The sequence below is a fragment of the Rhea pennata genome, chromosome 3 (genome assembly GCF_028389875.1).
Source record: "Rhea pennata isolate bPtePen1 chromosome 3, bPtePen1.pri, whole genome shotgun sequence".
Taxonomy (NCBI): Eukaryota; Metazoa; Chordata; class Aves; order Rheiformes; family Rheidae; genus Rhea; species Rhea pennata.
The window spans coordinates 19206629-19221994 of record NC_084665.1 but is presented as its reverse complement, the minus strand read 5'-3'; the positions used below and the strand labels follow the sequence as shown (position 1 = coordinate 19221994).

Sequence of the window (15366 nt, the reverse complement as noted above, 5' to 3'; positions counted from 1 at the left end):
GTGCTTCACCTACCACTGCCCGCAAGCCTCTCACATTTTCAGGCAGTAAATGGATTCACCTCCTCTTCCTCTGCCTTGCCATTATTGATTCTCATTGTTTTGCTAAATATAGCTCAGCTTTCTGTAGCTTCTTATTCTATTTTTTTTCCAACTAAAGGTCCTATGGACAAAAGGTTTTCTGTGGATCAGAGCTGGGCACGTGCTATCAATCGCATTGGTTGTGGGCTTGCATAAGCCCCCCACCCTGGCTGCAGAAATGGGAAGTGAGACCAGTGAACTCTTGGCTGCAATGAGCTTTTTAAGTCAATCCAAAAGCAGCGAACACGATGACTGGTTTGTCCAGGAGCCGGGCCTGCAGATCCCCAGCATGCCCTTCCTTCCAGTTAAGTATCTCCGTGTGCTTGCCCTGTCCTTGCACTTGCCTGCAGGGCTGCTGCAGGTGGCTCTCAGGGCAGGGCGCTGATTCCCTGCACACCTGGCCACATCCAGCCCGGCTGCTACTACAGCTGCCGAAAACTCGGGAGTTCGGGTGGGTTGTGCAGCATGCTCTGATTTATCTCCCCAGCCGGCCCCGTCCGCCAGGGGCCTCCAGCTGCCACGTTGTCGTGAGCAGCGTAAGTGGGGCGTTTTGAGTCCTGCAGAGGGGATCAGGCCCCCTGTGCTGGCTGCCTGCGGCCAGGGGCCTGGAGGATGTGTGGCACTCGCGGGTGCTGTGCCCCGTGGGCCTGGTGGTCCTTCGGAGGCGATACCTGGCCTCCCAGTGCCAGCAGAGCCTGTGGGGCAGGGCAGCGGGGTGGCCGGGTGGGCCCTGCGCCCCGGGGGTCAGAGCCAGGCTAAAAAAGGAGAAAAAAAAAAGAAAAAAGGAAAATAAAAAAAGACAAAGACCGTTCTCCCTGCCTCCTAGAGGGAGCCGGGCTTGCTAAAGGCGAGGGCCAAGGGGGACCCGCGGCGAGGCGGGGCGAGGGCCGGGGGGGGGGACGCCACGGCCCGCGCCCGCCGCATCGCGACGTGACTCCCCGCCGCGACCTGCCCCGCGGCGGCGCCGGGGCCACGCGAGCTCCCGCCGCGGGCGGCGCGCGCCGAGGCCATTCATGATTTCGGTGACGTCATGCGGGGAGGGGGCGGGCGCGCGGCGCGGCCCCGCCCCCCGGGGCTATATAAGGCGGCGCGGCGGCGCCCGGCGCGGCTCGGACGGCGGCGGCGGCAGCGGCGGGCGGCGACGGGGCTGGGCGGCCGGTGGGTGCCGCGGTCGTTTCGGTGGGTGCCGGTGTGGGTCGGTCGCTCCGCTGCCGCAGCAGCAGCGCCTCGGTGCCGTGCCCTTCCCGCCTCCCCCACCCCCCCGAGGGCGCGGGCAGCCTCTCCGCCGGGACTTCATGTCTGTGCTCTGCCCCCTGCCCTGGTGAGTGGGCGCCCCCCGACGGGGCCGGCGCCGTCGGGGCGCTGCAGCGGGGCTGCGGCCGTCGGGGCGGGGAGCCGGGCCTGGCGCAGCCCGCGGGGGGCGAGCGGGAGCCCGCGGGGGGGCGGCCGCTCTCCCGGGGCCGCTTCCGAAAACGCTCTCAGCGCCGGCGTGCGCCGAGCGCGAAAGTAGCGCGGCAGCGAGGGCTGCGCTGCCCGAGAGCGCTGTGGTCGGGGCGGTGTGAAACCGGCTTGTGTCCACAGCCGGGCATGTTTGCGCGCACGCAGGTCAGCTCCCGCTTCTCGCCGAGGCGTGAGCTGAGCAACAGCGGCATGGTCTGAAATAGAGGAACTGTGGGCTGTGGGAATTCACTTCACTTTCTCGAACTGTTAAGCTGGAAATTACATTAAAACCGTAAAAGCAGGCCTGGAGTTGGCACAGTTCACTCCACGGGTGTGGAAGTCCCTGAGATTGTAAAATAAGTCAGCAGGAGCTAAAGCACGCTGTCTTAAAAAAAAGAAGGGCAACAAAAAACTCCAGCGCTTGCACTTATTTACTGTGTGTTTTTTTTCCCCTCTGCCCTTTTGGTGCAGAGCTGGAGGAAGTGTAGTGAAAACTGCTGTTAAAAATCTCACGAGGTATTCTTGAGCTATGTTCTTGCATAGAAGCAGAGAGCGTTGTTCCTGAGGTGCTGGAGATCTCCAGCCAGTTCACTTGGTACTGAATTTTTTCCGCTCCCTTCCAAAGGGGGCAGGCAGGAAAGGACCTGAAATAGGCTGGTGGCAACCTCTTCTGCTTGCTTTAGTTTCTTGATGCTACTTCAATTTTGCTCAGCCCTTCTGGAGCCCTCAGATAATTAGAATACTGTCTTTTGTTTCTAGCTCTGATTATCTGAGATCAGCTGAAATGACTGAAGTGATGATGAACACCCCAGCTATGGATGAGATTGGGCTAAGCCCCCGCAAGGACGGCCTGTCGTATCAGGTAAGTGCTTTGCTGGCTGCTTAGGCATTAATCCCCTATGGAATTGCCTGGGCTGGACTGCAATCTCAGTCTAATGTACCTTTCCGTAGCCTGGCCGAATAGCAGGTCTCGCTGCAGTGAGAGCTAGTCAACAGACTGGAATGCTTGCTTGGCAGGAGCAATTTGTCTAAAATACTGCTCAGTATCAGGCTGGATTGGCAAAGGACTTCATTGTTCCTGAAGTGATGAAGCTCCTGCTCATTTAGCATTCTTGGTGGCTCAGCAGGATATGGGAAGATCTGCTAAAGCAGGATTCGCAGCAGTCATGAGAGTGAGAGGGCTCTGGGCTCTATTTGTAACATGGCATACAAATGATCTGCCTACAGCAGATGGGAGCTGTTCATACGGCATTTAAATCTTTTGAGCTATTTCTTTGTTTTCTTGACTTCTGGGCTTATCTGAGTGGGTTAATGGTCTTTCATAGCAGTGAGGTAAGGCCAGAGACAGCCTTAAGCAAGCTTTGAGATGTCGCAGGAGATGCTGATATCTGAAGGCAGGAGCTGCACTCATTTTGAAAGTTGTGGATGATATAATGTAAATCTTAACCTCTAGATCAGTGACTGGGGTTAGAAGATGGTCTTAGAAACTACCTTTAGCCTTACTGTTTTACTTTCAGTCTCTTATTTCCTGGCTTATACCTAATCACAGGATGAGTATGTGCATCAGTCTCTTATTTCCTGACTTATAGTTAATGACAGGATGAGTATGTGCATCATAGTCTATTAGATATGTTTTCCTGACTCTTCCAGGAGACTTGTTGATGAGATTTAACGTAAGAGTTGAGTGCATGCAGATGACTTGCATCTGGTCTTTGCAAAGAGTGACTCTTAATGGTAGGTCCTGATGCAGAGTTCTTCCCTTGCAGACATTACACAACCTTCACAGAGGCGGCAGCTGTAAGTGTGCATTCAAATTAGGTGTGCTGTTGTATGCTTGCATATTTAAGTCTGAAAAATGAGCTGCAAGTCTATAACAGTGCACTGAGGCATGAAATCAACTGAACTTTGGGCTGCAACTCGGGCCTCTAGCATAAGCCAGTGCTGCAGGGAAGAAAAGGGGATGCATAGTTTTTTGGGGGTCAGAATTCTGTATCTGGATCATGCAGGTTGTTTGGTTTGTTGTCTGTGTAGGAATAGCTATGCTGCTTTAGTTAAAGGAAGGCATATGGCATTGCCCTCTTCTCCTCCCATAGAGGGAATGTGCAACAGTGAGAATGGTCATTAAACCTGAAATGATCAGACCAGCCCCCACATACTGGACGTACAAATAATTGGGCTAATGGGTCACCATGTGAAGAAGCTTAACCAGTCAGGTCAAATGCTTCCATTGACTTCTCCAAGTTTTCCAGCTCTGAATAATGAGTCAGAATCTAGGTGCCCAGCTTGCTCTATTGCCTCAACAAGGTTTTCCCCCCTAATGCTAAGGATCTTGATAAATCCATTTTGGGAACTGGGGAACAGGCCTGTTCAGTTGTTAGTGGATCATCTGAACCTGAAGGTGTGAGTCAAATTCTGACGACTCATATATGCAGAGCTTATATGACGACTCATATATGCAACTTGGATCTCTTCTCTCTAGTGGTCTAGTCATGGACTGCTTTTTTCAAAGGTCTGCAAGATCTCTTAACAGTGTGCCTGCTGGTAGTCTGCTGCATTGCAAGCCAAGCTGATGGCAAAAGGCTGTTTTTGGTGATAGTGCAGAGAAGCCACTGTCTGGATTGAGGGCCAGAAATAGATCCTGATAGGATACTAGCCATGTGTGGGCTGTGTATGAGGTCTGCCACTAAATCAGGTTAGGGTAAAGAGGATTGGAGAGCAGGTTGCAGCCTTCCTCTAACTACTAAGCCAAAAATGTTGCAGCATAAACTGAGGTAAGATGAAAGTATCCTTAAACAGTTGGAAATTCAAGTTAAAACAGCAAGGACAAATTAATTGCAAATGGCACCATGAACTACTTATTCTGCCTCACTTTGGTATTTCTTACTGCATCCTGCTGATGGAGAGTTTGTTTGGTACATGGGAAACTACATGCCAGTCTGAGCACTGTAGTGCAATAACTTAAAGGCAGACAGGGTTAATGGTGTGTGACTGCTCCTATACTGTGAGACTCCTAAGCTACATCATCTTCCACTGATCTGCAAAGTTGGGCTCCAGAGGTGCAAGAGCAATAGCAGTTGGCTATAGGAGGCAAGAGCATAGGGCCTGGACTGCGAGAGGCAGGCTTTTAATTTCAAATATTTCTCTTGTTCCAGCAGTGGAAATTAGATTTCTCTTACTGTAGAGATGACCTTAAACTGGGGTTCAAAATGTCATCACTTGGGTTGTGGAGAACAGAGACTACCTGGGAATTGGTGTCTCAGATCCTGGCAGTGGGATGGGGATTGGCTTCTCCCACCATATTCGAATGTGAAACTGAATCAGATGAGATGCTACAGCAGCTCTACTAGAATTGTGAAGAAAATCAGTATATGCTGCAGGCGGGCTTGTTGTACAGACAGTACTGCTTTAAAGTATTTTGGCTTTTACTGGGAGGTGAACTGAAGATACAAATAAATTGTACTGAGTGTAAACTTTAGTTTGATTTCCCCTGCCTTAGGGAGTTCACTGGACCTCAGAGTTCCTGTCTGTCTTGCTAGTAACTTTCTGTAGGAACTTGACATGTTCATCCTTCTGCCTTCTCCACTGCCTTACCCCCTGCGCTCACTCTCTTGCACTAGTGTCTGTTTGTCTAGACATTAACTGAATTGTCTGGCACTGACTGCACCCTGCTAGTCAAGCTTCCTGACCCTCAGTGGGCTGAACAACACTATTCTTAAAGCAATGATGTGAAAACTCAAATTGCAGAAGTTGTAAATCTGTGGTAACTGGGTTACCCATGTAGGCCTGGTAATTTATAGGCAGTTTCATTTACAAAAAGGCTGTGCTGTTTTCTCCGTGCAGAAATGTGTCCAGCTGATGTGTACAAGGCTTGCAAGCTAATGTGCTAATTTCAGAACCTTTGTGTGAAACAGTTTTTATTACTGTATTTGTTATGTAAAGCTGTGCTCTCAGTCCTCTGAAGATGGTTCAGCCAATAGATTTAAAGGGCTTGAGCAGAAGTGAATGGTGAAATCCAGGCACGAGTCTCTCAGAACAGGGAGGCACAGACAAAACAGAAGATGCAGCTGAAAAGATGATGTCATGCTGGGTCTTATGCCTGCAGTGGAGAGCTATTTCTGGATCTTTAATAGATGTCCCATAATTCCCATGAGACTACTAAACAAAAACTCGTTGAAATGCAGCTGATGGTTCAAGATGCCCCTGCTACAAGCAGATGTGCCATCCAAGCAGATGTGCCTATGGAGGGCTTTGCTTGCTTCCTGTCTGGTAGCCTCTGCCAGCTGGGCCTTTTTACTGCCAGTTGGAGCTAATACACCATTTGCTTTCCTCCAGCCTCTAGATAAACCCATCTTCTGAAAGGCCTAATCAGCCCTCTGCCAACTTGTCCTCTAATGCCATTTCACAGCAGCAGAAATGATACTCCTGAAATTAGTCTTGTTCGAGACTGAATTAATCATTTCAGAGCTGTTGTCAAAACAGTGTCTTGACCTGAATCCTGCTTTGTTTCTTGGAAGTGGAGCTAGGTCTGAGCGTAACTGAAAACATTTTGACACCCGAAGTGTTTGTTTTAAGCAAATGGTGCATCCTGAGCTGAGCAGTGTGCTGTATGCCTGTAGATGGGCTGTCCAGCTAATGGGTGGGCTTACTGATCCTGCAGGACCTCAGGCTCCCTTTTAAGAGAAGAGATTGGCATGCAGAGTCTCAGCTGGTCTCATACTGTGAGCTGGGTTTGGTTGTCATGGGGAGTTTAAGCTCTTTTAGGTCATGATTGCGTCATGCTGAGATCTGTCTAGGTTAATCACAGCCACAGCTAGCTGTGAATCATGTCAGACAAACTGAATCTAGGTAATAGCCTTAATGCTTGAACTAGCATCTACGGCAAAAGCTTGAGTTTTCTATCTTGTTGGGGAAATTGGTTTTGTGAACAAGACACCTCTGTGTGGAGGTTGGGGTGGCTGGTGCTGGTGAAGTGTTGCCTTTCAGGAGGAGATGTGCTCGGTGCCAGTGTTCAAGAGCTGCTGCGCTCTGGTGTGAGCACAGAGCACCTTCCTGACACTCAACTCTGCAGCTTGATTGGGGAAACTGAAACCAGCAGCATCGGGGGTCTGCCTGCAAGAGCCTGAAAGCCAAAGGGGCCGGCGTGTTACTGACCCAGGGTCTAATGGGGAAAAGGTGGAAACTGAACTTCCTCTTTATAGTTATCTTGTTGGTAAGATGTTCCATGTTGGTGCAGACCTGACTTGTACGAGGTGCTCGGTACTGCCTGATGGTTTTGTGACTAGGCTGCAATAACAGCTCATGGTGCTGATTGAGTTTAGGACAACTTCACCTGTTTGTCTTCCACAGTACATAGCACAGCCAGCACATGGTTACTGGAAAGATGTGCCATTAGTAGCCTTAACTTTTTTTAGCCTGAGTCAATGAGTATTCCAGAGCCTTAGACCTTAAAATGAAGCCAGAACTGAGAAAAGTCATGACTATTGTAGGAGCAAAACTTTGCAGGACTGTTTCTTGTAGCTAGAAAACCTCTCCAAAGAGATGACTAACGAGATTTAAGTATTTGCTGGAGTCAGCTTGCCTGGTTTCTTTATAGCAGTGAAGTTTTATATTAAGAACTTATATTCAGATTTATGATTTGGAATATTGATTTGATACTGCTGAAGAGGCACAAAACTTAGCTTTTTTCAATACTAGAAGGGTGAGCACTTGCACTGTTTACATATGGGTTTACACTGTATCTAAAGTGATAAGCCCCTCAGTGTGGACCTTTAGTCTTGTCTTAGTATTACCATAATGAAGTAAAGTTTTCCCCAAAGTAATGACTTCCCTAATTTGGAGAGATTTTGCCTTTCTCTCTCTGAAAACAGTTTCTGTTGGCTGTGTTGGCAGGAGAGAAACAGTTTTAACTATTGACATTGCTATGGAGTACACATGTAGAAGCTGTTTTGAATTTACAAGTGTCACTTGGATTATGGTAGCTCTGTAGCTAATCCTTTTTAATTGTCTGACATCTCTTGCTTTTGGTGTTTTTCTGTTCCTCTGAGTACTGAGAGAGGGTATGAGCCTCCCTACGGCAATGGAAACTTTCCATTCTTGTTGCCAAGACTTCATTTGAGGCTAGTAGGGCTAGATCATCCAAAACAGAGGCAGACATAATCTTCCTAAAGTCTAAGCCTTTTATCTCAAGTATTGCTTTTCAGTGCCCTTTTCAGCTGAAAGGCAAGAATGGTGGGGAGGAGGTCAATTTGTGTCATGTGAATCAGTCCATGGAGATAGCAGTTCTCAAAAGACAGTCTGGAGAGGCCTCTGAAAGCCACTTGTGTTGCAAGTGTGAGAAGCTGGTGTATTTTATAGTTTAAGAAGCAATATGCACTTTTTCTATGGCTTTAAAGATGTTACCATAGGCTAGAAATTGAGGCTCAACTACAGAATTATGGCTTTGCAGAAGCAATTGCAGTCCCTCCTCTTGCATTGGCTGGGGTGGGTAGGGGGAATTTCTCTGGGTTCTGAACTTGCTGTTGTTCAGGTACTGGTAAGGGATGCAAAGTCTTCATCTTGCACATCAGCTGGGTAATGCAAGCAGGAAAGCTTGTTGGAGGCTTTGCTACGAGGCTTTCCTACATGAGCTGTCACTGCTGTTATGTGAAGGGGTGCACAGCTCTGGGTCAGACCTGAGCCTCTGTATTCCCAGGGGAAACTTGCTTCAAGTTCCTTACAAGTCTTGTCATCTCATTGTCTAAATCTGCATTTAGGCAGATCAGGCACAGGGTACCATCAAATGCGGCCCGGCACCTCTGGTTTAGGGCAGTGAACTGCTGATGCTTATCTGTGTGAAAGAGCCTGGCAACTTAACTTATTTTGGAGTCACTGGGGAGGCTGGTTGGGGTAACTCTTCTACCCTTTTGCCTGGCTGTGCAAATGAAGTCTTAATTTTAAAATCTTTCCCCTTCCCTGTACTTGGCCTGCTGTATTGCCCTGCTCGTCACATGCTAGGAAATCTGCCTTTGTATGTTTTTTCCACTGACTGTCCACACCCCTTGAAAGCGCAGTTGCAACATCTCACTTCATGCTGCCTCTACGATTAAAAAGCATGACTTAGTGGAAAAAATCTTGACCTTCTTGGGTTCAGCCTGTCCTGCAGCTGTTTGAGATAAGATTGTGCTAGCTTTTTAATAAAAAAGCTGCACACCACATTTTGGGGATACTTGTTTGTAAGGAAATGACTACTACTTAATTTCTGGAAAAAGATCTTAGCAGGCTATTTTCAAAGAAACTGCTCCAATTTGACCTAATGTGCTTAAAATGATAGCAGCCAAAGGTTAGTTTAATTATTATACTGCTATTTTTCTTGCACAGGAGGCTATTTTCATGACATTATCAGCTTATATAACCTCCTGAACTGCACTTTTTTCCATTGCAACCTTCTAAACAATATAATGTCAAGGATATTTTTTTCTATCCTGAGTTTAGATAATGAGTTGATGCTTAAGAGCCATCAATTATATTTCCAGTAATGTAAAGAGTGTCTGAAACTGCCTTTGGTCAAGCAGAAGCTGCAAAGCTCTAAAACAGTAACTGTCTTGCTTGTGCTGCAGTGACTGATAGCAAGTAGCTCATATGAAGTGCCCACGTTAATGTGGCCGTGTTCAAAGACATGCTTGTGCACCTAAAAAGCACACATGCGGTGGGTGCAGCTGTGGGAACTGGACTCCTGTACCACTGTCCTCAGTGTACCAGGTGGGGCTGCTGGTGTGCAGAGACCCAGCATATTGTGCACTGTCTGTAGATTGAGTTGCTTTTCTGAGTATCTCTTCCTTTTCTGGCTTTGCCTTACATTGCAGCCCAGTGGCTTTCTCAAGTTACCTAGCAGCTTGTCAGTGCATAGTCTCCTCCAGGCTTTGAACTCAAGGGATAAATGTGGCTAAAATACTAGAAGTCTGTGTGACTATTGAAAAGGAGCTGATGGTGTGGTTAATAGATGATAGACTGAAGAACAAGTTGACTGAATTCCATTCTGCTTTGAGGTTTAGGCCAGCCTTTCCCAAGGTGGTGGGCACCTGCATCAGGAACATGATGCTTTGTGGTTAATGTTCAAGGCTCCTGGACAGGGATCTTGCTTTTGCAACTGGCACCACAAAGATCAAAATAGATCAGATTTGCTCCCAAGATGAGGCACCCAAGGGTGTTGTGTGCCCATCTGAGGCTGATAGTGCTGTTTCCCTGCAAGGGGCTTACCTAAATATGGTCACTTTTCAGAGAAAAGTGCAAGTTACCTGACCCTTGGCCTCACCTATAGCCTTGAGAGAGACCTGCTTTGTTGTTTTGCCTTTCAGGGTGTTCTAATGCAACCATAACATGGAATTGGAATTTTTGACAGATAAAATGAAATAAACAGGTGGTAACTGATTAATATGCTGGTTACCAGCTGGGTGGTGCAGTGTGGCAACTAATTTTTGTCAACCAGTAGTCCTGCTCTGGGTCAACTGGGATTTGAAACTCTACCTCTATGTGAGGCATCCTTTGCAAGCAGTAGCAAACTTCTCTGTTCAGACTACTCGCTCGTGCAAGCCTGCTGTTAACACTCCAGTGCAATGGCAGTTCTTCTTTGCCTGTGCCTTTGCTTCAGGAGCTAGCAGATCAGAATTGCAGCCCAGTGGCACTGCCAATGAGTACAGGCCCTGGTCTCCTGCTATGCCTGTGCACCCCTGTGCAAGCTACAGATGAAAAGGAGGGGGAGAAAGTACTGCTCAGTGCACTTCAGGGGGCTAGAGGTAAGCAGATTCTTGTTCCTGTCAGCAGAGTATGTTCCCTGGCTATGTCACAGCCATAAAATATAGACAGTTGGGCTATTCTCCAACACTTTCACAAAATGAGTATCTTCCTGCTGACTTGTACTACTAATGTTCTGCAACTGTAGTACACAGAACATTGTGAAGATTAAAATGCAGTTGAATTTTTGTCTTGTCCTGTTGCCCTGGGTTGATACCAACCCCTGGCCCTTGACACAAGACTCTGGGTAGCTCTAGCTCCATGTTACCACATACCTCCTCTCCCTTCTAGCAGCAGAGCCTAGAGTACAAGTCTGTTCTCATGTGTAGCTTGACCAGAAGCAGGAAATGAGATCTTAGATTCTGAGATAGCTTAGCTTAGTTTGCACACTCATGAGCAGTAATGCAAAAATTGTGTTGGTGAGAGGTGCGGGTTTTAGATAAATATCCAAAGGGCAGATGTGTACGTGAGCACTATCCAAGCATGTGTATGTTTTGGAAGCCTATTGGGTAGTGCTTATTTTTAGGAGTCTTCCCATCACCCAGTAGTTTACTCTCTGTCCTGGAGACCCGAAACTCTTAAGTCTGGATTCTGTAAGGCTGCTTGAAAGCAGCTCTTCTCATGGACTGTTTCTTGGCTCTTTCAGATTTTCCCTGATCCCTCGGACTTTGATTGTTACTGTAAGCTGAAGGACCGTCTGCCCTCAATCGTGGTGGAGCCAACGGAGGGCGATGTAGAGAGCGGTGAGCTGAGATGGCCTCCTGAAGAGTTCCTTGTGCAGGAGGAGGAAGAAGAGGAAGAAAGCTGTGAAGATGCAAAGAAGGACAACAAGGAGCAATAAATGTCATCTGAGGAAAGGCAAGGGACTGCACCCTTCTGAAGGAAGAGCCACACTTCTTTTGAAAGTCTTTTTTTTAAAAAAAGACAAGTTCAATTTTGCACCTGCAAGATCTTAGTTTTTTTTGTATTCTCTGTATCGAGAACTGAAGCCCTCGATGTGACAGAATCACAGACCTTCTGAGGAAGGAAGTAACACAGAGAAATGTTTGCTGTTCTCGAGATCACTATCTGAATTTTTCCGAGGCTGAGGCAGCAGAGAAATTCCAAGTGCATGGCGGAGGGCGAACACATGAGGAATGCTTGAGGGGGGAGCTTGGGGAGGGGGAATAAAGAAGTAAAACGCAGCAGTGTTCAGCCAAGAACCGCCTCTGGCTAAAAGCATGAGAATAGTTGTCATCTCTGTTTTGCCTTTCTTAAAGCTTCCATTTTGTGTGTTTGGGGGTAGGAGGGTGTCTGGAGTGAAGTATCGCTAACGTGATACTACCACTAAATGCTCTACTGACGAGGGGCCTGTAGATTTCCCCCAGTCCAGCACCTCTTAGAGTAATGTGAGCATCTGTAGGAGTAGTGGGTTTCTTGCTCTTGCTGTTGAGCCTGTTCCAGCCACTTTCCCAAAGCTGTTTTCTCCCTTCTATTTGCCTTTAGACTCTTCAGTGCTGAACAGCTGTATTTGCAGGATAATGTTAGGCTGCTGCTTGTCATCTATACTGCAAGGCCCTAGTTTATCTTGCGGGTGGTTAGCATGAGATAATGTGAATCTGATGTAAAGACTTCTGTCTACAGCAAGAGCTAGTGTAAATTTAAACACCTTGGATTTTTCTCTCCTATTTGCAGAGGCTACTGTGATAAGTTTCATCTTGCTACAGTGCCCAAAGCCAACTGTATCTGGAGGATGGGCTTGCACCTACCTCCCCTGATGTCTTTGAGGCTGTATGGTTTCATGCCTCAAACTTGCTGGTCACCAGGCTTGTGAGTGCTGGGGTGGGGGATTGTCACCTTTGTGACCTGTGGGGCTTCCTCAAAGCTTGGGCAGTGCAGGACAGGCCTGACTGCTCCCCTATGGGGTGTGCAGTGTGGGGACATGCTGCTGAACCTGAGGGAGAAGGTAACCCAAAGGAGAAACACCAGATCTAGCAAGGATCATCAGCAGAAAGGAGGGGGGGTGTTTGCAGGAGAGGTCTGTTCAGAAAGTATCGTGCTGAATGTCCATGCTAGACAGGAAACGTTTCTGGCTTGTAACAAGGGTGAGGCATGCATGGGTGTTTAATGAAGTGCAGACAGGTTTGTGAAGTCTGTGGTTATATCCTTTTCACCATATCCTGTTCCAAGGAGAAGTAATTTGTCTCTGTTTGGGGAGGAGGGAGGTCTGCTGCAAGAGTGACTAACCCTCTGCTTTCCTGGAAAGTTATCTAGCAGCTTCAGGGACCAGCTTGGGAGTCAATTGGTCTTGGAATAGGATGAGAATAATTACCACCTTAAACCAAATCTGGGGTCATGGAAAAGGAAAAAAATGTCAAGGCCTTAACCAAACTTTCATAATAATCCCAATGCCACTCCCCTTTGCTTTAACTGGTTCCATTTTAAAAATCTATTTGGACATGTGTGCATTTGTATTTTTAATACCTCATGAGTAGTTAAACGCTGGTGGGGGTTGAGAATTGCTTTTAACATATTGGCAGGATTGTTTTAGTCTTGTCTTGCTTGTGTATAAACATAATGGCAATAACTTATCAGCTCCGCATAACTGTTTCAGACAGATGAAATTGGAGACTAGTTAGCACAAAGCAGGAGAAGTTGTGTCTCGACGCTGCAGCTGGTCTCTTCCTATTCTGGCAACCCAGAACCAGTTACACGTGCTCCCTGCCAGTCTTGGGGGACGGTTTATCACCGAATGGTCATGATGTTGTGATACCATTTTCTCTGAACAGTGGATTCAGCTGTTGTATCTGTAACACTTGTTCTAGTCTTGCTGTCTTACTGGAATGAGCTTGTACACCTGCATACCAGCCAATTGTCTTATTTTTAAGTGTTATTGGTCTCCAGTCTGTACCACCAAGTTCAAAGCTGTATATCAAAGATACTATCATGTGGGCAGCAATGAAATGGCAATCCTTGGACTTCAGACCTGCTGTCTGCCCTAAAGACTTGCATATTTCTGTCTGCATCCTTTTTTGGAAGTATTGTGTATATTTCTATTTGTTGTTGAACGTATCTAAAGAACAAAGCACTCCAGTAAAACTCCTCCTGTTGTATGATATACATTCTATATTTCTGTAATTCTTTTTTGAGCCTCAGGGAGAAGCTAGCATTTTTTTCAAACTACATTTTTGTCACTGTGACAGTTGTAAATAAAGTTTGAAAATGCTTTCCAAACATACTGGCTTGGTGTTCTTGCTGCCAAAGGGGGTTCAGTGGTCCTTGTGCTTCAAGTATAAGGTGCTGGCTTGCAAGCTAATGCAAATACCCTAAGATACTGATGTTTGTCAGAGTTGAGACCATTCTGTGAACCTGGGGACCTTTGTGCTTCATATGTATGGCTTAATTCAAAGTATGTACATGTGGCACTCAGCCTGAATTAATTTGGAGTAAGGGGTAGTCTCTCTCTGCTACAGATTTTTTGCTGTGCTTGTCTTGAAAATCCTTGCAGAGCATGAAGTCATGGAGAGCTGAGGCAATTCTTAATTGTTCTTAGTGAAATGGTACTTGTGCGTTTTCTTACCTTGCTCTGTGCAGCAAGTATGAAAATGAATTCTTGCTGTGCTGTCTGCTGTTAGGGCCTCAGCCAAACTGCATGAGGTTACTTTGCCCATTTATGATCTAAAGGTAAACTCTTCAGTAGTCATTAGTGCCTTTTAACACACCTATGAGTATAGGCTACAGCTTGTCGTGCTATCAGAGGGAGGTCTGGAGGAGACCGCTTCTGAGGTCGCGCGATTATAAGTGTGTTTGGTACCAAGACAAATGTCCTGAGTGTAGAAATCTGACCACATCAGGCTTCAGTAATTCAAATCGTGTGTTTAATGGGATTAAATTTTCAACTACGAAAACAGATAAGAACCAAATCCCTGGAATATTTGTGCCTTTCAGATGCAGGGGAAGAAGTTCCTGTGACTCAATAACAGTCTAATCTTACCTATACAAACAAATTAGGTTGAGGCTAGAGTTAGGTTTATGCTAGACCTGTTTAAATATACCAACTAATGATTCTCAGATTAAATGCTTGAGTTGAGGGCATGTTCAGCAGGAGCCCCATGGTTCAATGATGTTGAGTTCTGTTGTACTTGGCCCTTGTAGATGTTTTCTGCTGCAGAAACAATGCAAAGTGGAACTTCTCACCTCTTGTGCTAAATTAGCCTCTAGGTAAAGTGCCCTGATTGTTTTCTCCCCTTCCTTTGGCTTAGAGTTGCTTTCCTCATAGAGATACTGCAGCACTCTTGAGATGAAATACTTGAAGAGGTGGTGTAGTCCTGTCCCAGAATGTTTTTGATTAAATTACAGGCCTGTTCAGGATTAGGGAAACAGCAAATGAATTGAACTTATACACTGCTTTCATGTGCCTCGTATTCATGTGTTTCTTCTGGCTCATGTTAGAATGAAGCTACTATTTCATGAAGCTTCATGCTAGGTTTGAACTGGAAAGAGGCTGCTGGCCTGATGGTCTGCCTTACATAAGGACTGAAGCAGTGCTGGCAGGAAGGAAGCTTTTCCCTGGTCCTTAGCTCCAGCTGTTATGGTCAAACTGAAACTTGCATCACCAACTGAAAATGAATTTGTTGCTCAATGGGTGGCTCTGAGTCACCCTGAGAACTTAATCTTGGGTGGCATAAGGACTGTTCTTTGCAAAGAGAGTAATGTTTCTTCTTTTTCATTTTCCCCCTCTTGAAAGAAGTACCCCTGCCTCTCACTTACATTTGAGGCATTTGTCCTTCTCCATACTCTGCTGCATAATGGTGACTGGTGATTCAGCAAGCTATGCACTGCCACCCTCTCAGTCCCTACCCTCTCCCATGTATCTGGTCTGATGTTTTCTATGTGTATCCACTTCTAACCGGGGCAAAGCACAGAGTCACTTGAAACACAATGAGCAGATGAACTTTTTTCATTGGGCTTTGCCTATATTAGGGTGCAGTTAGGCAAAAATTGTTATGCAGGAGTGCAAAGATAATTCACCATTACTGCTGCACATAGGGATCAGCTATCTCCTAGACTGGGTTTCCTAGTGCAGGTATGAGTCCTGCT

The 15366-nt window shown here is 46.7% G+C and overlaps 1 protein-coding gene across 1 annotated transcript; it reads left to right on the top strand.

Annotated features, from left to right (window-relative positions):
- The first annotated feature begins 1196 nt into the window (after positions 1-1196).
- Positions 1197-13500, top strand: LBH (LBH regulator of WNT signaling pathway). The gene is made up of 3 exons (XM_062571743.1): positions 1197-1399; positions 2278-2380; positions 10934-13500. Exons 1-3 carry the CDS (start codon positions 1374-1376, stop codon positions 11126-11128), a joined length of 324 nt encoding a protein of 107 aa, XP_062427727.1. The 5' UTR covers positions 1197-1373; the 3' UTR covers positions 11129-13500.
- The last annotated feature ends 1866 nt before the right edge of the window (positions 13501-15366 follow it).